Raw genomic sequence first — 25,099 nt, 5'->3', positions numbered from 1 at the left:
AATACAATCTATATATATATATATATATATATATATATATATATATATATATATATATATATATATATATATATATATATATATATATATATATATATATATATATATATATATATATATATATATATATATATATATAAATAAAGTATGTTTAGTAAAACTATTTCATTTTTGAACTGCATCTAGAGATTAGCCGGTAGCAGTGGCGGACTTTAGTGGGGCATTTGGGGTCCTGGGCCACTACTCAATTTCCGGCACGCAGTGTAATTTTTTTTTTTTTGATTTTTTTTATTAGGTGCATCCGCTTGAAGGACGATGGACACCCATACTAAAGCAGTCTACGTCCGCCACTGACCGGTAGTTGAAACCTATAGTTTTATAGCTGAAAATTATAATTTTTATTTGTATAAAAATATTCAATAAAAGTAATCGAAAGATTTAGAAGAAACTTACTGTTGAAGATGCGGGTAACCTTTTATATAATGTGAAATCGGTCATCTCATCTTGATGTATTAACGAAAAAACACATGTTGTAAGAAGGAATCATGAACAATGTTACGAAAAGAGGTCCCAACAAATTGACAAATGTATCACACTTTCGAAAAAAATGAGAGCTTTATTTGATTACGTAGAAAGGATGATTTGCAATTTGCATAAACCCTATCACGTTTATGGTATTTTTATTGTCAATCTTAGAAGATGAGTCTTGCCGAAGCCTAAATAGCAATATAAATTACTATAAAAAGGGAGGAAAGAGAGTCTTTGTGTGTCCCAAGCCGCCTTGTTGGGTAGTCTTCCTTATTTCAACTCTTTCACTTTCCCCTTTCTCTTTCTCTTTATCCGATTGTTTATGCACCCGCGAAACCCTCATCTCAAACACCCAAAATGGCTTGACTGCACTCCACGATTCGCCGCCGTTGGTCGCCGTCGCCTGTGAGTTTACCCATTGCCTTCTCTTTTCTTACGTCACTCGTACTTTAATTCTCAGATCCAGTTACTTTTCTTTTTACCAATTTGCTCGATGGTAGCTGATAACATGGCTTTGATTTTTCAATTTCTGTTCAAATTAGCTTCTGAATTTTGGTTTCTTGTATGTTTCATCGGTTATTAATGGTAATTTGTGCTGGGTTGGGTTGGATTGATTTGATCTAGCAGCTGTCGCATACCCCACAAAGTTAATAACTCATCTACTAGTTTCAATAATGTTCTATAACATTTTAATTGGGTTGTTGATAACGATTGAAGAGTTATTTGTTTGGTTAGTAAAGTGATTGAGTTGCATGGTTAACATCATTTTGATTTTGGGTTATTGTTGGTGTTAATTAGGGTTTAATTAAGTGCTTCTATTTCTAACAAATGCCTCATAAGTTCATGATCAGAAGACTCTGACTGTTTGTCTTTGTTTTGGCACTATAAAATATAACATATGAGAGACATAGACCAAAAGTTTGTTCTTTGCTTTGAATTCTGATGCTTAAATTAGGGTTTGTTAAATAGTGGCTCAATAGTTAGGGATAACTGAATGAATGAAAGAAATTTAGGGTATCTTATCCTTTTTAAAACTCTCTCTGTTAGAAAAATACTTAATATCATGTATAACTCCTTGATATATGATGTTTTAAAGTATATTTGAGAAAATGATGACACACTTTTTTTGTGGTTTAATGAAGAGTTTTTAGGGCTAAATTCTACCATGGAAGACACACAATCCGTTGCTTCACTCTTACAATCAACAACCTCCAAAATCCAACAACTTCAAAAAGCATTTGCTGAGCTTGAAAGTCATAGAGCAATAACCCTAAACCTAAAATGGAAACAAATTGAAGACCATTTTCATGGGCTTGAAAAATCCCTAAAAAGACGTTTCACAGAACTCGAAGATCAAGAAAACGAATTCAAAATCAAAACAACTCAATCCCAAAAACTTCTAGAAACTCGCCAATCAGCCGTCATAGCCAAAGAAGAAGCTTCCTTACAAAAACTCCAAGAAAAAAGAGACCTTGCAGTCGCCGCCATAACCGGCGGCACTCCCATGGTGGAAGAGAAACCACCACCACCACCACCACCGCCACCGCCACTAGAGTTAACCCTAACAAACCCTCAACTCGCTAAACTATGCAAAGAGAATGACGTGGCGGGGCTTCATAAGTTCATTTCAGACAACCGGAAAAATCTTGCCACCATAAAAGAGGAGATTCCGGTGGCTTTACAAGTCGCGGATGATCCTGGTGGCTTTGTTTTGGATTCGGTTAGTGGGTTTTACAATTTGGTTGATGGGAAAAAAGATGCGAATCTTTTAGGGCAACGAAGAACGTGTATTATGTTGATGGAGTGTTTGAGTGTTTTGTTGGAGAATGTTGATGGGGTTTATGTTAAAAGGGTAATTTCGGAAAATGTGAAGGAAAGGGCGAAGGGTATTGCTGATGAATGGAAACCGAAATTGGATGATCTTGATTTGGATGCAAGTAATGGGAATTCATTGGAAGCTCATGCTTTTTTGCAACTTGTTGCTACTTTTGGTATTGATTCTTGTTTTGTTAAAGAAGATTTGATAAAATTGGTGCCAATGGTGGCTCGCCGCCACCAAACCGCTGATCTTTGCCGCTTCCTTGGGTTATCAGAGAAGATGCCAGGTTGGATTTTCTAAATTTTTTTTATTTTTGGTTAATATATTTTGCTTTTTTTATCCCATAATTTGCAAAATTTCTCTTTTTGGCAGTTTTTTAAAGTTAGAACTTAGAATTAGAATGTCATTTGGTGGTGTTGTTAAAGTTTGAGTAAATTACAATTTTGGTCCCTAAGTATAGCTGATTTTTTTCAATTTTGGTATGTAAATGTTTTCTATTGCAATTTTGGTCTTTATTTGAGGGTTTTGTTTTTGTAACGTTTTCAGTCTCTATTCAAAGTAAAATGATAATATTTTTGCGACCAAAATTGCAAAAATCGTATCTATTTAGAATGAAGAGTTTATAGTAATTAAGTCATTTTCTTTTATTATCTTCAGGTGTAATTGATGTGTTGGTGAATAGTGGAAGGCATATTGATGCTGTTAACTTAGCATTTGCTTTTGAGCTTACAGAGAAATTCTCTCCAGTTTCATTATTGAAATCATACTTAACAGAAGCAAGGAGAGTCCCTTCACTCATCAAATCCGGAAATTTATCTCCTGCACAGGTTCCTTACTACATAATTTGCTACTGTCATTAACTTACATTTTTGGTCCTTGAGTATGATTTTTTCATTTTTGGTCCCAAACTTCATTTGAGGGTCTTCTAATGTTTTTGGTCCCCATTCCAGGAAAATGATTATATTTTTTGGGACAAAAGTTGTAAAAATCAACTATACTCAAATGAGGACCAAAATTGCAAGAGGAAACTTTTGGGGACCAAAATTGTAGTTATCATCTATACTCATAACTCAGGGACCAAAAATGTTATTTATCACTGTTAAACTAATTAACATTTACATTTTTGGTCCTTGGATATTGTTGTTCTTTTTCATTCTTGGTCTCAAAAAGTTCTTTTACAATTTTGGTCCTTGTTTGAGCTGTTTCTAAAGTTTTTGGCCCCTGATGCAAGTAAAATGACTATTTTTGGGACCAAAATTGAAAAAATAAGCCATATTCAGGGACCAAAAGTAGTCATTTTACTTGGAACAAGAACAAAAAACGTTACAAAAACCTCAAACAAGGACCAAAATTGCAATTATCAGCTATAACGATGATCCAAAAAGTAATTCACTCTACTACTGTCAAACTAATCATTTAGAGTAAATTACATTTTTCCCCGAGTATAACTTATTTTGTGAACTTGGTTCAATTTTGTAATGTTTTTGCAAAAATGAGCTATGTCAGCATATGAGAAAGACGAAATTTGACAAATTCAGGGACCAAAAATGAAAATGTATCTCTACTGAACTCTTAAGTCTTAACATCCATATGAAAATTTGAAATTGTAGAATGATGTAAGCGAGCGAGAACTATCTGCCCTAAAAACCGTAATCAAATGCATCGAAGAACACAAGCTCGAAGACCAGTACCCAGTGGGCCCGCTTCAAAAACGAATACTCCAACTCGAGAAAGCCAAGGCCGACAAAAAACGCGCTACAGAAGTCGCCAAACCACAACCCAAAAGACCCCGAGCCAACGGGATATCTCCAGTATACGCGCCCCCTCCTCGAAACACAAACACAGACAAAAACTTTTATCCTAGAATGTCCGAAAGGTATGCACCCGCACCCACACCACAGTCACAGTATGTGTATGACAACAGACCATATGGGTATGCGGTTCAACCCGATACCCACATGGGTGCATATATGGGTACCCCGGCTTACAACATGGGTCCCAACCATGCTCACTATTTTGCAACCGGGTATCAGTATCAGGCTGCTTATATGCACTAAGGTTGTAGGGAAGGGAGACTTTGATTTTAACTTGTAGGAGGAGGAAGAGTTAACCTTGTTGAATTAATCACATGTTTTACTTTTACTGTATTAATTAAATTAAGCTTACTATGTTTAGTTCTAAACTTTCTTGTGTTAGGTGACAGACGCTATAAGTGTAATCCTCTAATATATTATGCACTACTTCTGTTGTTTACTTACTTATGTCTGTGTATCTAATTTTTGGTTACCAGGAGTAGTTTGCTTAGGTATAGCTAGCTCACTACATTGTAACGTATTTGACTTGTATTGGAGTGAGAATCTGAAATTGATGTTAACACGATTGAAGTTTTATTTGTCCCAAATTAATACGATACATTGTAGGATTCAAGTAATTCCTATCGGTCTAACTAATTCCTTGAGTAATGAAGTTTTTTCATTTTTTATACTAGTGTAATATTAATTTTGTCCTTATAATTATTTAATTATTTAGTTATATAGTTAATCGTTAAAAAATGTATATTGCATCTTCGTTCATAAAAAAAGTGTTCATACTTCATACATATTGGCTTATTTTCCAACGATATCTGGATATGATATACATCAGTCCAAATAGTTGAATGTTCAAGTTGTATGTGACAGTGTTGACATTTAGGAGTATACTAGAAAATTTATGTGTGGCAATTCTTAAAAAAAACAGATACACATTTTTTGGTATAAGTAGAGTTTGTCCGGTAACGAAACGCCAGAAGCCATACACTTTTAAGAATGTTTTAGCAAAAAATGCTTATACATATAATCATGTAAATTGACAAAAAAAAAGTATGGTGATGTATGAGGAGATTGTGTTTGATATTGGGTTAACGAGGGAAACAACTAAGAAGTTAATAAACACCTTCAAAAGTTCCATACCAATGTCTTTTCTTTGTGTTTGATATTGGGTTAATGTTTCATCCATGATACATGGGTTTACCCACTTTTCAATTACTAATTTAATCCGAATCACAATTTAAAATAAGAGTTCCATAATTAATTGTCGTATTGTAATTAGGATTAACTTATTCTAAATTTACTCTTAAATATAAGATATTCTGTAACAATCTTTTATCTGTTTTTCAAAATCTTATTATTATGGATTTATGATATAAATCCAAATTATACATATATATTAAAGCGTATCGACTATTTCAACATAATCTTTTTGGTTTTGGAGTTTGGCCACATAATTTTCAAACTTTAATAATTTTAGTCCCCATTGTTTAATTTTTCTCAATTTCGTCACACAATTTTCACCGCATTTTTTAAAATAGGCCACAAAATTTTCAAACTTTAATAATTTTAGTCCTCATTGTTTATTTTTTCTTAATTTCGTCATACAACTTTCACTGTCTTTTTTTTAAAGAACTCTTTCAACATGAATGTTTTTGCTTTTAGAGTTTGGCCATATAATTTTCTAAGTTTTGATAATTTTAGTCCCATTGTTTATTGTTTCTCAATTTCGTCACACAACTTTCGCCGTCTTTTTTTTTTTTAAAAAGAATGACCCGTGCAACGCACAGACCTTTTCCTAGTATATCTTAAAGTGCATTGACTATTTCAACATAATTTTAGTCCCCATTGTTAATTTTTCTCAATTTCGTCTCACAACTTTTACCGTCTTTTTTAAAAAAAGCCACGAAAATTTCAAGCTTTGATAATTTTAGTCCCCATTGTTTATTTTTTCTCAATTTCGTCATACAACTTTCACCGTCTTTTTTTTTTTTAAGAATTCTTTCAACAAGAATGCTTTTGCTTTTAGAGTTTGGCCATATAATTTTCAAGTTTTGATAATTTTAGTCCCTATTGTTTATTGTTTCTCAATTTCATCACACAACTTTCGTGGTCTTTTTCTAAAAAGAATGACCCGTACAATGCATAGATCTTTTCCTAGTTGGAATCATATATTATCCCTTCATAACATAAGGGCCACTAGTGCAAACAAAGAATCTAAAGGAGTCTTTTATGCATGTGCACAAAAATATAGAGGCTATTTTCGTACTTTAGTTGCATTTGAAAAACGACTTCATGAACTACTATTTCTCTCCGCTCAAACTCGGAAGTAATATTGCCGCCAATAATGAGAATCACCGAGATCTCTTCGCCGGATCTCCGGCAGACGCAGTCGCAGTCGCAGGATCCGATATCTGATTTACTCTGCAAACTAGAAGCATTAACAACTGAAATTGAACGTCACTCGCCGGAATCTCCTTTGCCGGAGTCCGTCTCCGCTGCTCTTCGCCACGGACTGACTCAACTAACTTCACTCGCACCATTCCAGAACTCCGTGAAGCTGCAGATATGGAAGTTGAGTTACCGTTTATGGAACGCATGCGTGGATCTCTTCAACTTTGTCCGATCATCGTCGTCTAAAATTACAGAGGAGCACGCCAAACTCCGGCAAGTGTCCGTAGATCTTCTCTTCCTCGTCATTGACGTTTCCGGTGTCCCTTCACCTTATTTCAAGTGCGCTTCGTTCTTCTACAAAACAGGTATAATCTGGCATGAGCTCCATAAGTACGATCTCGCTAGCAATTGCTTCGAGAAAGCGACCGATCTGACGTCAAACGTCGAGATTACGAATGTATCCGATCGTGATGAGCGTAGGCTGATTCTAGATTTAAATATTGCAAGATCAAAAACGGCTTGGGAGGTTTCTGATAGAAATTTGGCGATAAATCTACTAAATAGATCAAAGAGAGCACTGTTCGGAACTGCAGAGAACTACATGGCTTTAGCGAACCAATATACGAATTTCGGAAAATTACTTTTGTCAAAAAACGAAGTCTCCGCCGTAAACGAGGCCCTGAAGTTGATGAGTGAAGCTTTGGAATTGTGTGAGAAAGGGCTACGAAACGTGAAAAAGCCAGACGAAACCCTAGCTTTGAAGGAATTAAGGCTGAAGACACTGAGATTCATGGCAGCATCACATCTGCAGAGAGATGAATTTGAAAACGTTTTGAAGTGTGTGAGAGTTTTGAGAGACGGTGAGAAAGGGGGAGATCATCCGAGCTCAAGCGTCTTAGCAATGAAGGCTTGGTTAGGATTAGGAAGATACGGAGAAGCAGAGAAGGAGCTAAAAGGCATGGTGGTAAATAAGGGGATTCCAGAGGGTGTTTGGGTATCAGCAATGGAGTCATACTTACAAGCAATAGGCACTTCTGGGGCAGAGACAGCAATGGGTGTGTTTCTTGGATTTCTAGGGAGGTCACACGTCAGTGCTGCCGCAGCAATTAGGGTGGTTCAGAGAGTGGTCGGTGATTGTGTAAACGGAGAAGGAGCTAGGGTTAGGACCAAAGTGGTTGCTGAGTTTGTATCCAATGACAAACTTGTCGCTCTTTTTGCTGGAGATTTGGCTGCAAATCAGAGGTCTGCCATGCATGCTCTTCTATGGAACTGGTAACTCACTATATATTTACTTTTACAGTTTCATAGTTGAAATGACACAAATATAACTGAAAAGTTACAATTCCCCTTCAGTGCAGCAGATTATTTCAGGTCTAAGGATTATGAGGTGAGTGCTGAAATGTTTGAGAAGTCTCTGCTTTATGTCCCTCATGACATAGAGAACAGATCTCTTCGGGCAAAAGGCTACAGAGTACTATGTCTATGTCACCTAGGCCTCTCCCATCTGGATAGAGCTCAAGAATACATTGATGAGGCTGCTAAGGTACACTTAATTCACTTCAAGAACTTTCTTCTCTTATAAAATCAAGTTTTTGTGATATCCTTTTTGTTTTTCACAACTGCAGTTGGAACCCAATGTTGCTTCTGCTTTCCTGAAGGTAACTTATTTGTCATCTACAGAACAATGATTGATAGTTTTATAAACAAAATACTGTCTTAATATTTCAGTTCAAGATCTATCTACAAAATAATGATCATAATGGAGCAATTACTCAAATTCAAACAATGCCAACATGCATTGACTTCACTCCAGAATTCCTTTCACTATCTGCCCATGAAGCCATTGCTTGTCGTGCTCTTCCTGTTGCAGTCAACTCTTTATCCCATCTTCTAACCTTCTTTCCCAATGGGAAACCAATGCCAACAACTGAAGTCATAGCTTTTAGAACCCTAATCACAATTCTCATTCAAGAACCTGGAAACGAGCCTGAAATCCTCAAATACATGAAAAAAGCCCATACCCGTTTCTCTGAACTTGGACCCGAATGTTTTTTTGGGACAGGTGAGGTTGGAAAAAGGGAACAAAATTGGTTTGCTTTAAATTTATGGAATCTTGGGTTGAAAAGTGGACAAGAAAAGAAGTATGAACTTTGTGGGGAGCTTTTTACGATGTGTGCAGAATATTATGGGGTTAAAATTGATGGACAAATGGAGGGAAATAATTCAATGGTATGTAAGTCGATGATTTTAGCAGTGTCTGCAATGTTAGCTGGTGAGAAGGAAAGTAAGAACACGTTATCAGACAATGAAGTCAAACATGCGATTGAATTGCTGGAAAGAGCTGGAAAGGTACTAATTATGTTCTTAAATCTTTGACTAATTTGGTTTAGTAATTAAGGTTTAATTTGGGGGTTTCTTGAAAAAGGAATTGAAGAAGATATGGGTAAAATAGTCATTTTAGAAGTTAAACAAGACACTTGTTTAATTGTTTCTTTACTTTGATGCAGATACTAATGTCTGGATCAACAAAAACTCATCTAGATGATGATCAAAACACCACAATCGAACCACATTTCTACTTTATATATACATTAAGTGCATATGATCTTTACACAAGACTCAACAACACAGAATCAAAGCAACTTGTTTGTATAAAAAACTACACAAACTCCAAACACTTCAACCCAAATTACCTCCTTCAAATTGCTCTAAATGCATCAGAAGGACCACGATCGAACCCTAAAATAGCCACATTTTGTCTCAAAACTTGTATCTCTTCCCTCCTCTCCTCTTTATCACCCGATTATCAAACAATTTCTCTCATTATCAGAAAACTAATCACCATCATCAGTGTTCATAAAGGCAATGTAGATTATGATGATGATGATGGTGATGATGATGATGATGGGGTATATGGGATGTATAAGAAAGCATTGAGGATTATGGTGGGGTTAAAGGCGGGTGAATATCCGGTGGAGGAGGGGAAGTGGCTGGCGATGACGGCATGGAATCGGGCAGCTTTGCCGGTGAGGTTGGGGCAGGCGGTGGAAGCGAAAAAGTGGATGGAAATGGGGTTGGAATTGGCGGGCAGGGTTGCGGGCATGGATACTTACAAAGCTTGTATGGAGGATTTTGTTTCTGGGGTTGAAAAGAAAGTTCAGAGTCAAGGGCATCTTTAGAGTAAAAAAAAAATATTTTTAATAAGATTTTATTTCAAATGAATTTAGTTCTCTACAACAGTCGTTATAAACATTAATGAAGTTCTGTTTTTGTTTAAAAGAAATTTTGGATACTAGTATTACTGAAATTTTTTTATTAAAATATTATGAAGAAATAAACAAATATAATTTAAACAAATAAGATTATCCAAGATCAGTTATTATGGATAAGGAAAGAATCTATCCGGAGACATGTGAGCCAATAAAAAGTGTACATGTGTATGGAAGCATATTTCAGGGAACCACAACTTTACGATAAAAAGATTTTCAGCTTGCCAAGTCACTGTGTGTGTGTCTCTCCCCTACTATAACCATTCGATCTGTGGCCTCTGAATTATAGATTCAAAATAGAGAGAGAGAGTGTTAAGTGAATTGACAAAAATGGCCACAGCAGCCTCCACCATGGCTAGCCACCTCAAGGGCAGTTTCACAACTTCTTTTACAAGAGACCTTGTTACCCCAAAGGGCATTTCTGGTACACCATTCAGAATCTTGCCTTCCTCTCGCAAATCTTCATTCACCATCAAGGCTGTTAAAACCGATAAGGTTTTCTTCTGTCATTCAATTCATGGATTTTCCTTTTTTTTAAACTTCATATTAGAATTTGTGTTGTTTGATCATTAGTAAAATATTCTAAATGTCACCTTAATTGATTAAACAATAAAATCTTATGATGTAAAATCAATAAGGATTTTAAAAGGTTATTTTGATTTGATGTACTATGCAGCCCAATTACCAAGTGATCCAGCCCATCAACGGCGACCCATTCATCGGAAGCCTCGAGACACCCGTCACATCAAGCCCATTGATTGCATGGTACCTTTCAAACCTTCCGGGATACCGCACAGCTGTCAACCCACTACTACGTGGTATCGAGGTCGGGCTAGCCCATGGGTTCTTTCTAGTGGGCCCATTTGTGAAAGCAGGCCCACTAAGGAACACAGAGTATGCTGGTGCGGCTGGCTCACTAGCTGCTGGTGGGCTAGTGGTGATCTTAAGCATCTGCTTGACGATGTACGGGATCGCTTCGTTTAAAGAGGGTGAGCCATCGATTGCCCCGTCATTGACTTTGACCGGGAGGAAGAAGGAGCCGGATCAACTTCAAACAGCTGACGGTTGGGCCAAATTTACCGGCGGGTTCTTCTTTGGTGGGATCTCGGGGGTCATATGGGCTTTTTATCTTCTTTATGTACTTGACCTTCCTTATTATGTTAAGTAAGTGAAAGGTTAATTTGTGTTTTTTTGGATGGCTAAATATGGGAAGTTGTATATTAATGGATGTGATGATATTTTGAAGGATATTGTTTTATGATGTTTTGTATATTTGAATTTTGTTTGAAAATGTTGCATTAACTCATTGTGTAAAAAACGGTTAAGACAATACTATCGTATTAAAATGAAATGCACCTTCTCCATACATGTTCGTACTTTGTATTGTGATCCTAATTTGATTAATTTAACACTTGAAAAGTTAAAATAACATCTAAGAAAAGATAAATGTTATCTTTCATCATTTTCTCGACCAACCTAAGGAAATTAAATCATAATATATTTAAAAAAAGGAGTGATTTCTTGAACTGAACATGCGAAATCATATTAAGCCTAAAGAGCAAAACAGTCTATAAAACAACTGATAACATCATTAGATAAAGAGTTTAAAATGTCACATTTATTAATATGCCATCATGCATCGAAATGTACAACACCCAAACCTGAAGTCACCACTCCAAAGCTCTCATCAAAGATGAGAATTTTTGACCAACTGATTAGTAATATAGAATATAGAACGAAAGACATCAATAAATATAGAAACAACATTGTCATTAAATAGCTTGATTACAACATCATGTACAAGAAATTTGAACAATAACGTAATCAATCTGACTATTATGAAATGCTAATCGTAAATTTCTAGATGATATTGTTAGTATATCCCGCATCAGTATGGTTCAATAAACGTCTATATATGTTGGAGTCTCTTTTGTCTCCATAGTCTCCATAGTCTCCATAAGGGTTATTTTGGAGAGACAAGTTTGGACTTTACATATATCTTACATGATATTGAGACCACATCCCAAATTCTTGTGGCTCGACGCATCATTGTCTATCCTCATCGAGCCTCAAACTTTGATGGGGAGTGTTAGGTGTTGTTTGTTTTTTCCGAGACAAAATGTCTGCAGTCTGCGGACAATATTTGTAGACCTCTGCAGTAGAAGAGGTGGACAAAACGTCTACAGTCTGAAAAAAAAAACTGTTTGTTTTTTTAACATCTGCGAGTTACTAAAATAAACTGAAATCTAAATAAACTAATTTTTTTAAACTTCAAAGTGATTTTTTAATATTTTTTATGACTTTGTTATAAATAATTAACGAATCTATATCAACTTTTATGTATTATTGTATAAAAAATAAAAATAAAAATGGTATGAATTAACGTATATATTTGATAAAAACCAACAACTTTGGTTGCAAAGTTATAACTAAACATTATAATTAGTGATTAAAGAATTTGATACATAAATGGATGAAAATAAACTTCGATTTTTTCAATTAAATCTATTAAAAACATACCATAAATATTTTCTCGAGAAATTGACGATACTGTATTAAATAATGTTATAAAAATTTGGCAAAAAAATATAAGAATATATTATGATTTTTTTTCATATTTATATAAACAACTTCAACGACTATTATTGTAATAAATCTTTATTTATAAATTTGTCAAAAATATTATGTTTGTATCGTCGAACGTTTTTTTTTTTTTTTTTTTTTTTATTTATTTATGTTTTGTAATTTTTTTTCAAATTGTTATCATTAATAAAGTTGGAAAAATATAAATTAAAAAAAAAACTAAAAAAAATAAAGATATATATGTTTTTTAGGCTAGAAGATGTTAAAAGACTCTGGTCCATATCTGTGCCAAGAAGAGGAAGCACAAACATTTTTAGGTCTGCAGTCTTCACAAAAACAAACAGTCTGCGAAAGCTAATATCTGCGCCGCACAGACAAAAAAGACCACGCAGATCTGCAGACAAAAACCTTAATGTATAATAAATTGTGATTTCATTTCCAACTATAGGTATCATGGTTTAGGATTGAAAGAAATTGTGATTTCAATTCCAGCCGTAGGATATATAATCAAGGTTTTCAAATAAATTGTTTGCTAAACCTAAATTTACTTTTTCTTATGTTATAGCAAAGAAAAGAAAAAGAAGGGTAAAGAAAATATAGAGAGAAAAGAAGAAAAAGAAAAAAAAAATTTTATTTTGTGTTTCTAAATTAGAGAAAAATAAAAGTCTAATTAAACAATTTTTTTCAACTTTCTCCAAATCCTTTCTAGCCGAGAAAATTTCCCTTTTACTTTCTTCTACTTATTTCTATTTTCTTTTATTAAAAAAACCTCACAAACACCATTTTTTTTAAAATTTTCTTTTCACTTCTATTTTTTTTTCCTTTGTTAAGTTGAACTCGAGGATATTGTATAAATAACAAAAAATATTCAAGATTCACATATGGTCAAAAAAGAATTTTGGCTCAATATTAAAAGAAATAATGATTTCATTTCATAAAACTAGGATATATAACCAAAAATTTCATTTTCTTTAAACTTAAAGTTACATTATATAATAAAAAATAGTACAGATTTTTCACATATAATAAGAAAAGGAATTTAAAAAAAAAATAGCATTTAATGATCATATATATGTTAAATCATAAGATTGTAAAGAATGAGAACCAATGAGGCTCTATCTTTATTTAATGATTCAAAAATGAACACAACGGCCACCTTTTATTCCCTTTGGATGCTATCATCTTGCTCACTCGCGCCAAACCCATCGAAGAAAATGGCTGCCATTCTTCACATCACATCTCTTCAATCCAACACTCCCTCGTTCCTCCTCCATTCCCTCACACCATCTACGCCCTCCCTCCGCCACAGCTCCCTCAAATCGAAGGGTCACATCCTCTTCCAAAGAAGAAAGAGATCGATCGCCTTCACCTGCCAATCCATTAGCGATGACAGCGATGATGTAAGTTTCGTTTTTCTCAATCATGAAACTGTTTGATTTTATTTTTACTGTTTTTTTGATTCAATGAATATGTTCAATTAGGGTTATTTGTTGGACGCTCCTGTTTCCGCTGGAGATGGCTTCTCTTTTAGCGGAGGTTCGAATTTGCTTCTCTATGTGTAAAATTTTGTAATAGTTTCTCAATTATAGTGTTGAGTAGTATTTGTTTTGAACAGGGAAGTATTCTGATGGACCTAATCCAGCTGATGAGTGGTTTAAGACAGGAAAATATGTGAGTTTCTACTGTATGAAAATCATTTGCTTACATTGATCTTCAAGTATCAAATTGAAACCCTAACTTAACAGTTTTTATCTTCAGATGAAAGCACATCCTGTTTATGGCACCGGTGAAAAGGCCAAGGATCCAATTTTTGGTTTGACAATGGGTGGCAATTCACAAACCTCAACAGATCTCTTCAGGTACTCCTTAAAGTATTGTTCTATAACAGCAATCCCTCCATCCAATGAGAATTTCAACAATTTCCATTTTTTTTGTATGATCAATTCCTACATCTCATTGAACTCAACATTCTTTTTATTAAACTTCAATTCAAGTCAAACATCACAATCTTCATTAAACATCACAATCTTCATTGGATGGAGGATTGAAAGTGATAGTAGGGTAGGTGATTGTAGTGCAGTAATTGAAGGTGGACTATTTGCAGGGCTTACCGATTGAAAAATGCTCTCTATATATAATTTTTGCACTAGATGGTTTTGCGTTGAAAGTGGAAATGCTGATAAACCTTCAGTTGTACTAATTCATGGATTTCCTTCACAGGTGAGTTCTATTTGCCCTTTTAATTTATCAAGAAAACCATATTAATCTTGTTTGATCAAATTTCAAATTTCAAATATATTTCATCTGGTGTCTTTTAGGCTTATTCATATCGCAAGGTACTGCCATTGCTATCCAAGGATTATCATACCATAGCTTTTGACTGGTTGGGTGAGGCATTACATATTTACATCTTATTTTGCTTAAATTACTTATTTGCCCCTACACTTGAAGTTATCTTTTTTGCTCTTACAGGCTTCGGATATTCAGATAAGCCTCAACCCAAATATGGATTTGATTACACCTTAGATGGTAATTTACTGTTAAACCCCATTTTCATTCCTATTTGCAGTTTTAATTTAAATACATAAAAGGGTATACAACATTTCAAATCACACTGTATTTTGTGGTATGCAGAATTCGTATCAGCTTTGGGATCTGTTATTGATGAACTTGGAGTCAACAAGGTTTCACTCGTTGTTCAGGTATATTTCTTTTGTACCCATTTTAACTTCTGCATCTATCAGACAAGAGATTTAAGTGGTGACAACTGAAAACCATCATTTTAAACTTTTCAGGGGTATTTTGCGCCAATTGTTGTTAAATATGCAAGCAAACATCAAGAGAAGTTGAATGATCTCATACTGCTTAATCCTCCTGTAAGCACTTTTCCAACTTTCCCCACAGAATTTATGTGTTTTTTTACATATAGTTTTACTGAATAAAATAGATATAAGTTAAAATCTAATGCTGTATAGTTCAATGACTAAAGCTTACAGCCAAGCATGCAAACCTGCCATCAACATTGTCAATTTTCAGCAACTTTTTGTTGGGTGAAATATTCTCACAGGTATATTAAAAATTGCATTTTTTTTTGTCCCACCCAAAAAGTTGAAAAAAGACGTAAATACCCTCATCATAGCAAATGGTTCTAGAAACACAATCTGAATGATTATATATGAATTTGATCAGGATCCTCTTAGGGCAAGTGATAAAACATTAACAAGCTGTGGGCCCTACAAAATGAAAGAAGATGATGCTATGGTGTATAGGAGACCATATCTTACATCTGGTTCATCTGGATTTGCTCTTAATGCAATAAGTCGCTCAATGAAAAAGGAACTTAAGGTAACTTATTCATTCATGTTGTCATTTGTTACAAAGAACATAACAGATTGTACTGCGTTTGACATGCACTGTCCATGAGACAATAATTCAATTTTTTTGTCTAGCTCAAAGACTTTCTCTTGATCTTTTGTCGTGAAAAAGACATGAATGCCCTTCTCAGTCTCATTGAAAATAACCCTAGAAAGTTTGTTTATGTGTAGAACTATGTTGAAGAAATGAGAAAAATCCTTATGGATGATGACTGGAAAGTTAAAACTTCGATATGCTGGGGACAAAGAGACCGTTGGCTAGACTTTGATGGAGTTGAAGATTTTTGCACCGCTTCAAAACATCGACTAGTTGAACTTCCCACGGTACCAACAATTATACTGTCTGTTGTTCTGCTGTCTGCTGTCTGCTGTCTACTGTCTACTGAATAACTTGTGGTGGCGTTTTCCTTGTAGGCAGGGCATCATGTACAGGAGGACTTGGGTGAAGAATTAGCAACGGTTATTGCTGGCCTCGTTAGTAGAAAGGTTCGTATATGATGTCATTGTGACATTAATTCATAATATAAAACAAAAAATGGTATATATATGTGATTAATTATTGTTATTTGTTACACGTATATGAATTTGAAAAGAACATTTATATTCGTTAAATAATTGTAAAACTTAAAAATAATGGAAGGGGATTTTGTGTTATTCAATGTTGGTTGTATGGATCAACCCAACATTCATCTTCTTGAACTGCTTTTCTCCATCTTCTTTTGAATGTTTCCAATTCGTTAAACGACTGTTTTCGGACCTACAAAATAATACAAAAAAAATTATATTTCTAGTTTTCATGGTTTATTTATAATATTATGAAGATGCAAATTAAAGTTACCTCAGCTCTAATATCAGTGTGATTGGATTCCAATGGGACTGATTCCTTTGAAGAAGATTCTTTCGATGAGTCACTATTTGTCTGCATAAAATAATCATAAGAAATAAATCAAGGCACATGATCACATGTCCAATCATTCCTTTCGTCATACTCATGCACAAAAAGCAACCCATGTGCATATTAGTCAACCATGCATCGTGTTACAAACGTCTAATTGACTTTTCCACACATGTTAAGTTGCTTAATGTCAAACCAAATACACTATAAAATGTATATATACGAACCTTATTCTGTGATGAATCCCCAAGTGTAGGAATACCGTAGTGAACAACATATTCTGAGTCAACAATACCAATATATTGTGTTCGATTACCCTGTGCACAATACCCTAGTTGCATGTCCAATCCCCATGCATGAATCAAGTCATTCTGTCACAAATCAAGTACAAAATGGCCTTTGTCATAGTAAGTTTTCAGAAATGGTCAATGATTCAAGTCTCAATAGTATAAATTTATTGTAGTTACCTGAATCATATACCACACACAACGCCATGCTTCTTTTGAGAAAACAGGAGCCATCATTTCCACCCACCTAAGTTAACACATCGATTAAAATGAAAATAAAAAACGAAAATTAAAATGATGAATCTTTTAAGGTCTTGCGTACCCTGTACACGGTGGATCTGTGCTGTTTCTATAGCATTGTTTTCTTGAGCGGCTCATTCTTTCGATCCTTCTGTTACCATAATATCAACAACAACAGAAACATAAATAGGTAAGTCAACAATTTGACTTTCTACGTCAAACATAACACTTTTGCCCTTCAAAAGTCGATAGAAGTCCTTTAAACAAAAATTATGAATCCAAAAGCTCATTCAATTGGCTTTAAGATTTTATGTAGTTTTACACATTTCAAAAGCTTACAACTATTTTTTCTAAACAATTTTGCACAAATAAAAGCTACACTTTCCGGCTAGTTTTTGTCAAACTCACCGTTAAAGTTAAATGTGATAAGATTAACATTTCTACCTGTGTACGGTTGATCCACTTTCTCGCGATGTCATTTCATGATGCACCTCTGATTTTTCAGGATCGAGTGCTGGCTGAGATATATGAAGCCCTTCATTTTTTATTATCGATAAGTATCTGCATCATTAGAATCACTATAAATCACCTTCATTTGCTTACTATTGTTCATTTTAGGGTTTAGGGTTTAGGGACAAATGAAGAACCTTCCCGCGTCAAAATTTTGTACACCAAGATCTTCATCCCAAAGGAAAATGTAAGCGTATTCTGAGACAACATCCGGGTGCAAGAACCTCTTAGCAAACCACCTAAGCCATCCATAGGCAAGAATCAATTACCACATTTGAATATATAATAATTTTGGAAGCTGATTCGTACACAACAGTATAATCACAAAATCATCCAGTGGGAAAATTCTTACCATTTTGTTTGGCTAATAGCTGAAATATGTATGACACGACTACTCCATTCTAGATCCTTCCATTCATCCACAATCCCATCATAATGGAATAGCATAATCACAAAATCATCCGATGGGAACTAATTTTGAACACAAATGATTTGTCTCAAAGCAAGTTATGAATCTGTTCACGACTATATATATATATAGCGCTTAATTATTACTAAATCAATCACCTTCTTAATCATTTCATTGACATTTTCTTTTTGCTTCATCCCAACCGCCATAGCCAACAAGCTCATTGGTGACTTCACGTTCTTCTGGTAAATAATATAGAACTAGTTATAACTTATAAGGGAGAGATGAAGTGGTACATATTGGTTAAAAATAAGATTTTAGCGACAGTGAATTAGTTGGAAATTTGTTACTGAGGCCTTATTTTCTAGTAGAGTTATACATACCCTCTTCTTACGAGGGCCCCATAATGGCCGCATCTCTAGATCAGATGTTTTTGACACGATTCCTTTAGGCAACGCTTCACTTCCATCACGACTGCATTGATTCTTGAAAAAAATAAAAATAAAGATCAACTTTTATATCTTTACATGTGATATTGTCAAGAAAGTTAAAGAGTAATCATACATATTTATACAAAAGTGTCAAACCTCGCATATGTTTATTGGTGTAACTTGTAGAGCCTCAGGCTTTCGTAGTTCTGGAGATCTCTGAACCAAGATTGCCCGTAAGTTTGGGAACTTATCAAATCAAAGGATACCATATGAGTAATTAATATGAAGATTCATCAATGATAATTAATCAAAAAGTCGCTATTAGAATATTTTTCCTGGTTCTTTCTACATTAAGTAAAAAACAATCCATACATACATTTCTTTATTACGTCGTAGAGACAAAAGGGTAAACTTATCATCTATTGACGTATCACATCACATATATATCCAAGCATCATTTTAAAAGATACATCACCAAAGCTATTATGTGAACTCAAACCCATAAGTTTTTTAGTTAGTAGTCTAGACTAGATGAAAGATTTGAAAACGATGTCTACCTGTTTATGATCTATGACAATTAGTGCACTTGCTATAAAGAAAGCCATGGAGACTAATATAGCACCAAGAAGAGGGCTGCATAGTAATGATTTTTGCCTCTTGATCATAGGCATTGCTACCTGATACATTACATAAAGGGATTAATAGATTAGGATGAAGTTTTACAAGAACATTTTGAGTATTATATCTAACAAAAAGAAACAACTCCATTAAGACATCTTATGTTCTAATACAAAATCTTCAGTTTTTCCAAATATTTTGAGTATGTAGCGTAAAAAATGTGCAAAGAGATTAAGATGTAATAAGCAATTGGTGGAATGATCTGCTTCAGATTTAATCAAAGATTAGCAACTTACAGAAGTGTTCTTCATAATCAGCTTATATATGGAGCTCCAAAGAAGATGAAACTTTGAGTTGAATAATGGGATCAAAGATCAAAAAGTATATGCAGAAACATATGTATATACTATATACATAGAAAGAGAGAATGGAATGAATGAATGAATCTTGACTTTTAAAGTCAAAAAAGGAGAAGTGGAAGTTGAACAGAAGAGAGCACCTTTGCTTAGAATTGGGGAAAATAAGTGCGATTTTACCGGCAAAATTTAATAGGTAGTCTTTTCCTTATTTTTTTTAATAAAATATTCTAATGTTTTATTAATTTCAGCTAAATCATTTTTTAATTAATCAAATTTCTTACCAGAAATTATTAGTATGGGTTCTTATAAGTCTTTTTTTTTTCTCCATGTCCTTTTGTCTCCAGTTGATTTGTACATGGTACTATGGTAGTTAATCTGATTGACTGATATTGTTAGATTATATAAATGAAGAATGTGAAAAAGTATAAAAAAGTTCAATTTTATACTCTAAGAAAAAAATCTGGTTTCCTTGTGTAAAAATAAATACAGTTTTGGATGTTAACATAAAACAAAATGTTTGATTTTTAATGTATTAAAATGACATAATATTGTAAATGCATGATATATTTTTTTAAAGTATGAATAAAAATTGTTATGTATAAATTATTTTCCTTATATAAGGCATGGCTTCCGATCCCACCTTTTATTTGTTGTTTAGTGCATCAGATGTGTTAAACAAAATTTTCCAATTTAATTTATTCGATAGACCTTTTACAAAATCTAGTCTAGAAAAAATATAATATACGACTTAATATTTAATCAAATATTTAAAGCATCATTTAGTAAAAATAAATAAAATACTTTCAAACCAAGACTGAAGTTATTAAATTAGTTTCCATAAAAAGAAAATTATAATTATGGATATCATTAAATATACATATAATTATGAAAATCATTTAATATCTATATTTATTTAATTAAATAATAATTTAATTTTACTAAATTTTTATTAGTGCATTCTAGCACGATAAATATAAGAAACAAATTAACATATATATATATATATATATATATATATATATATATATATATATATATATATATATATATATATATATATATATATATATATATATATATATATATATATATATATATATATATATATATATATATATATATATATATATATATATATATATATATATATATATAGGGTTAGGTTCATGTGAGACGGCCTAATTTTGTGAGACCGTGAGACGCATTTATTTATTTATTTTTTATTTTTTTTTAGTTAAATCAAGTTCCGAAAAATAATATTTAAAAAAAGAAATTTTGGATTTTTCCATTTATTTTGCATTTTAAAATTATTTTTTAGAATATGTACAATGTAATATTCTATTAAAATATTTCACGTATTTAAAAAAAAAACGGGATTTTTTTTATTTATTTTATTTAGTTAATTCAAGTTGCGAAAATAATATTTAAAAAAAGAATTTTTAGATTTTTTCATTTATTTTGCATTTTAAAATTGTTTTTTAGAATATGTACAGTGTAATATTCTATTAGAATATTTCACGTATTTTTCAAAAAAAAAAAACGGGATTTTTTTTGTTTTATTTTATTTTTTGTTTTATTTTTATTTTTTTTAGTTAATTCAAGTTCCGAAAATAATATTTAAAAAAAGAATTTTTGGATTTTTCTATTTCTTTTGCATTTTAAAATTATTTTTAGATTTAATCTCACGGTCTCTCAAAAATAGAATGGTTTCAAATGAACCTAAACCTATATATATATATATATATATATATATATATATATATATATATATATATATATATATATATATATATATATATATATATATATATATATATATATATATATATATATATATATATATGGAAAAATGAATATACCCTTAAGGGTATATGATCTTTAGATACCCAATCCATAAAAACTACGTAGTTTTGATTAGTTGTTTAATTTTCTGGAAAAAAGTATTCCTTAAACACTACATCTTTCCTTATTCACGATAACAACACAACTCAATTCCTCTTTGATTTCCTGCTTCAATTATCGCCTGGTTGTGAAAGAAAATAAAATTGTCATACAATCATTAACAGGAAGCCGTCATTCTTATATCAAAGGATCAATTTCTACTTTCCACTTCATCCATTTTCTTTTTCTCTGTTAATTACTTATTTAAGTTATAAATTTGAGTTTTTACCTTCGAACTTAACCTAAAATTCCATGGCATGACATTTCATTTGCAGTTTTTTATTCCTTTATTAGTTACATATATCTTTATTAGAATACTGAGATTCAAATGGATTTAATCATAAATTATGTAATCTAGAGTAATGTTCTTTAAAATTTAACGAAGTTTCTCGTACCCCTTTATATCTTTAATTAGATGATATATATATTTTTCATACTTTTATTGCAATAATGATATTTAACAATTAAATGTAAAAGTTCGATTCTTAAAAAAGATTTCAAAGAAATTACAAAATTAAAAAGTGATCAAAACTACATAGTTTTGTAGATTGAGTATTTAAACTTATATACCCTTAAGGGTATATTCACTTTTCTTAAATATATATATATATATATATATATATATATATATATATATATATATATAGGCTTAGGTTATTCTATTTAAACTAATTATTGTGTTATTGTACACATAAATGTGGGCCAATCATTTTACTTAATTTAAGAAAGTGATTAATATATATTATTAAATTAAAGATAATTTAAAAATACCATCTAATTTTATTCTAAGGGCATTTTAGACAATTGAGATAAATTTAAAAAAGGAAAATTCCATATTTTTTGGGATAATTAACTCTCTTGATTTTAAAATTCTAATTTTTTAAATTACTTTAATTTTAATCATAACGTAATTTTTATAATTAAACACGATTTTATTCTGTTAGAATCATATTCTTTACGAATTTCAGGATACATATTTCTATTAGATTGATATTCTATAAGAATGCCAACAACGACTAATAACACATTTTTGGATACAACTTCAAATTTTTCATTACATTCTTAAAAAAGTAAAAACTTAATATAATAGTCTATGACAATGAAATACTCACTAATAACAAATAAAAAAAAATATATTATTAGACCTAAATATTCTAGCAGAATATATTATTACATATACTCCTATCATTCTATTGTAGATTATTCTATAAGAAGGATAGCTCTTTCCTTGATCATCCATGAAAATAGATATTTAACGAAAATAACTGCCATGAATCAAATCATGTAAGAATAATATTCTCTGAGAATGCTTAGAATCACTTTCAAATTTGCGGTCCGTTCTTCAAGCATCAACTTCTGTCAAAACAAAACCAAATTGTAGTTTAGATTCCAATAGAATTGGAATTCATGATTCTTTTTATCTTTTTCATGTGAATCTCAAGAATTGTACCACACGTTTATGTTTTCTTTCCCTTAAATCACAATGTACTTCATATCTATCAAAATTCACAACTATACAATAAGATCATCAAGATATTTGATTTTTTTTATCTATTTAACTTGTAAAACCCAATCAAAAGAAACATACCCAATCAAAATGAAACACCACCATCCCCTTGGCTTTTGTTGTTTCATCCACGCGTCAATAGGTGCTGTGTGTTTTACTAAGTACGATGCAAAAATTATGAACATAAAAAGGTTTAATGAAGTAAAAAAGAAAAGGCTTCAAAAGCTCGAATGTGGGATAAATGTCGTCTCACCATTTCTTGTCGAATTTTGTTGCTTTGTTGAACAACAACATTCTTCTCATCAGTCAACTGTGAGATGAGAGATGTTGCCTGCAAATAATTCACCAATGTTTATATATTACCATAGTTTAAAGAAAATGATTACGAACATGAGATTGTGAAAACTCACCTCTGAGGAGTTATCATCAGAATCCACATATTGTCTTGAAACTTGCAAGCATGAACAAGAATCATTATGTGATGTTACAGATGGATGAAAATAAGTACGTATTTGAAAAAGAAATTAATTAATTAAGGTGTAATCAACCTGATCAGAAGTTTTTGTATTAATATTAATCCCACCATCTGTGAAGGACACCTTTGGTGAAAGCGCCCCTTCACCAGGTTCCTCAGGAACAGGTGAAGGTGGTTGGGGGGGGGGGATGAAAATATATCACTTTCAATTTGCACTCTTCCACAACACGTCCTGCCTGCTTACTAAACTGTAAACTCAAACCGTCATCATCAGCTAAAAATACAAATTCATTTTACTACTATCATCTAGTTCCAAGGCACGTCAAAAGAAATTGAAAAGGTCTCGAAATCGTAACTCATACCTATAATCAGAACGAGCATGTGTTTAGAAGTGTGATGTTCAGGGCACTGGAATTGTGATTGGGATTCTGGGCACTTCAAATGGTTAATTTGGGTTGGGTCGGAATGATTGAGCAGTTGTTCTTGCATGTCAAAAGAAAAGTCAAAATTGATGAATTATTGATGCCAAACTGCGAACGAACGAAACCAGGCTCGCACTCTGACCTATGAACATTCGTTGACTGTGATTCACAAGCGAACCTATGCTTGGGTTTGGGGTATAATCGACGGCCTTGGAACGAACCTGGAAATGACGGTGGTGGCGATATTCTGTTTAGGAGCTAGGGTTAGGGAGGATCGAAGGGGATAAAATACAATATTGTTAGATTGTTTTAAAAAGGGATAACGGTAGGTCAAAGTAATTACCATAATTATAGGAGTGTATTTGTAGAAATTATTTATCAAATTACTAAATTACCCTTATTTATTTGTTTGATTATTTATTTATTTTTTAAATTTTGATTGGCCCACATTTATGCATACAATAACACAATAATTACTTTAAACACCTGAACCTCTCTCTCTCTCTCTCTCTCTATATATATATATATATATATATATATATATATATATATATATATATATTGTTGGGTCGTGTTTTGTGTTATGTATTGCGTCTATTGGGCTCGTTAGATAGTCCATTATGTATCTCCGGTATGGGCCTGTCCATCCGTGAGTTTAGTAGGGTTTAGTATATATATAGGTGCTTGCATGCTTCTAGAAAGTAACGATAGAATAGAACGATCAGAGAGTTATTATTCAGCAAGTTTATTGTTATCGTTCTTGTAACCCTAGAATCCTCTACAGCGGAAGTTCTTAGTCGAGCTCTGCTGAGGATTGTTTGGTCTAATCATTCGACACATCTTGATCTATACTTGTGTTATTTACTGTTTTTGCTTCATCACATTACCTGTTAAGAAGATCTAATCGATCATTAAGTTTGTTTTTAACTTGTCAATTGGTATCAGAGCGGGAGGCTGTGTAATTCATACACATCTTTTCTGTGAAAAAGGTTGCGATTAGGGTTATTCCGCATTAACTAATATTTATTGAGCCGTCATCCCATAATTGACGTAACTCAACATTTATTTGTTTTGCCCTAATCTTATATATTACAAGTCTGATCTTTCAAACAGGTTATACGATCAAGCATGGACGAGTCACAATCAAATCCCATAAACATCTCAAACAACATTGGATCAACGACGAAGATTCCCATCCTTTACACCCAGGATTATGAAGTCTGGGCACATCAC

The 25,099-nt window shown here is 32.7% G+C and overlaps 5 protein-coding genes across 7 annotated transcripts; 4 read left to right on the top strand and 1 right to left on the bottom strand.

Annotated features, from left to right (window-relative positions):
* The first annotated feature begins 761 nt into the window (after positions 1–761).
* On the top strand, positions 762–4,604 carry LOC111918292 (FRIGIDA-like protein 3). Its single transcript, XM_023913974.3, has 4 exons — positions 762–933; positions 1,680–2,633; positions 3,005–3,174; positions 3,958–4,604. Exons 2-4 carry the CDS (start codon positions 1,694–1,696, stop codon positions 4,402–4,404), a joined length of 1,557 nt encoding a protein of 518 aa, XP_023769742.1. The 5' UTR covers positions 762–933; positions 1,680–1,693; the 3' UTR covers positions 4,405–4,604.
* Positions 4,605–6,486: 1,882 nt separating this feature from the next.
* On the top strand, positions 6,487–9,768 carry LOC111918290 (TPR repeat-containing protein ZIP4). The gene is made up of 5 exons (XM_023913972.3): positions 6,487–7,818; positions 7,900–8,089; positions 8,172–8,204; positions 8,275–8,895; positions 9,054–9,768. Exons 1-5 carry the CDS (start codon positions 6,500–6,502, stop codon positions 9,723–9,725), a joined length of 2,835 nt encoding a protein of 944 aa, XP_023769740.1. The 5' UTR covers positions 6,487–6,499; the 3' UTR covers positions 9,726–9,768.
* A 275-nt stretch (positions 9,769–10,043) lies between these two features.
* On the top strand, positions 10,044–11,076 carry LOC111918291 (photosystem I reaction center subunit XI, chloroplastic). Its single transcript, XM_023913973.3, has 2 exons — positions 10,044–10,310; positions 10,492–11,076. Exons 1-2 carry the CDS (start codon positions 10,146–10,148, stop codon positions 10,981–10,983), a joined length of 657 nt encoding a protein of 218 aa, XP_023769741.1. The 5' UTR covers positions 10,044–10,145; the 3' UTR covers positions 10,984–11,076.
* Positions 11,077–13,525: 2,449 nt separating this feature from the next.
* LOC111918288 (uncharacterized) lies at positions 13,526–16,426 on the top strand. Its single transcript, XM_023913968.3, has 13 exons — positions 13,526–13,798; positions 13,880–13,934; positions 14,014–14,069; positions 14,157–14,257; positions 14,549–14,618; positions 14,717–14,786; positions 14,871–14,927; positions 15,033–15,100; positions 15,194–15,274; positions 15,388–15,465; positions 15,588–15,743; positions 15,944–16,096; positions 16,187–16,426. The coding sequence occupies exons 1-13, from the start codon at positions 13,538–13,540 to the stop codon at positions 16,268–16,270; spliced, it is 1,290 nt and encodes a 429-aa protein (XP_023769736.2). The 5' UTR covers positions 13,526–13,537; the 3' UTR covers positions 16,271–16,426.
* LOC111918289 (uncharacterized) lies at positions 16,297–19,607 on the bottom strand. Of its 3 annotated transcripts, none has more exons than XM_023913970.3 (13): positions 19,459–19,607; positions 19,102–19,221; positions 18,701–18,790; positions 18,497–18,598; positions 18,272–18,355; positions 18,057–18,175; positions 17,842–17,943; positions 17,639–17,755; positions 17,277–17,345; positions 17,135–17,201; positions 16,895–17,038; positions 16,611–16,691; positions 16,297–16,529 (listed from the first exon to the last, which is right to left on the bottom strand). In XM_023913970.3, exons 1-13 carry the CDS (start codon positions 19,471–19,473, stop codon positions 16,428–16,430), a joined length of 1,212 nt encoding a protein of 403 aa, XP_023769738.1. In that variant the 5' UTR covers positions 19,474–19,607; the 3' UTR covers positions 16,297–16,427. The 3 variants fall into 3 exon arrangements, with proteins under 3 accessions (XP_023769738.1, XP_042753066.1, XP_023769739.1); XM_042897132.2 differs by having other exon boundaries at positions 18,272–18,352; XM_023913971.3 differs by having other exon boundaries at positions 18,701–18,760.
* Between the last annotated feature and the right edge of the window lie 5,492 nt (positions 19,608–25,099).

The sequence above is a fragment of the Lactuca sativa genome, chromosome 8, assembly GCF_002870075.4.
Source record: "Lactuca sativa cultivar Salinas chromosome 8, Lsat_Salinas_v11, whole genome shotgun sequence".
Taxonomy (NCBI): domain Eukaryota; kingdom Viridiplantae; phylum Streptophyta; class Magnoliopsida; order Asterales; family Asteraceae; genus Lactuca; species Lactuca sativa.
Note: the sequence above shows the minus strand (reverse complement) of the source record. Positions and strands in the feature narration are given on the sequence as shown.

Coding starts and splice junctions, on each gene's coding strand:
- LOC111918292 (XM_023913974.3), top strand. CDS start 1,694: ATGGAAGACACACAATCCGTTGCTTCACTCTTACAATCAACAACCTCC. Junction 2,634..3,004: donor GTTATCAGAGAAGATGCCAG/GTTGGATTTTCT, acceptor TATTATCTTCAG/GTGTAATTGATGTGTTGGTG. Junction 3,175..3,957: donor GAAATTTATCTCCTGCACAG/GTTCCTTACTAC, acceptor TTGAAATTGTAG/AATGATGTAAGCGAGCGAGA.
- LOC111918290 (XM_023913972.3), top strand. CDS start 6,500: ATGAGAATCACCGAGATCTCTTCGCCGGATCTCCGGCAGACGCAGTCG. Junction 8,090..8,171: donor ACATTGATGAGGCTGCTAAG/GTACACTTAATT, acceptor TCACAACTGCAG/TTGGAACCCAATGTTGCTTC. Junction 8,205..8,274: donor TTGCTTCTGCTTTCCTGAAG/GTAACTTATTTG, acceptor TTAATATTTCAG/TTCAAGATCTATCTACAAAA.
- LOC111918291 (XM_023913973.3), top strand. CDS start 10,146: ATGGCCACAGCAGCCTCCACCATGGCTAGCCACCTCAAGGGCAGTTTC. Junction 10,311..10,491: donor AGGCTGTTAAAACCGATAAG/GTTTTCTTCTGT, acceptor TGTACTATGCAG/CCCAATTACCAAGTGATCCA.
- LOC111918288 (XM_023913968.3), top strand. CDS start 13,538: ATGAACACAACGGCCACCTTTTATTCCCTTTGGATGCTATCATCTTGC. Junction 14,787..14,870: donor CATAGCTTTTGACTGGTTGG/GTGAGGCATTAC, acceptor TTGCTCTTACAG/GCTTCGGATATTCAGATAAG. Junction 15,744..15,943: donor CAATGAAAAAGGAACTTAAG/GTAACTTATTCA, acceptor GTTTATGTGTAG/AACTATGTTGAAGAAATGAG.
- LOC111918289 (XM_023913970.3), bottom strand. Junction 18,791..19,101: donor TTGTCATAGATCATAAACAG/GTAGACATCGTT, acceptor TGATTTGATAAG/TTCCCAAACTTACGGGCAAT. Junction 17,202..17,276: donor ACAGATCCACCGTGTACAGG/GTACGCAAGACC, acceptor GTGTTAACTTAG/GTGGGTGGAAATGATGGCTC.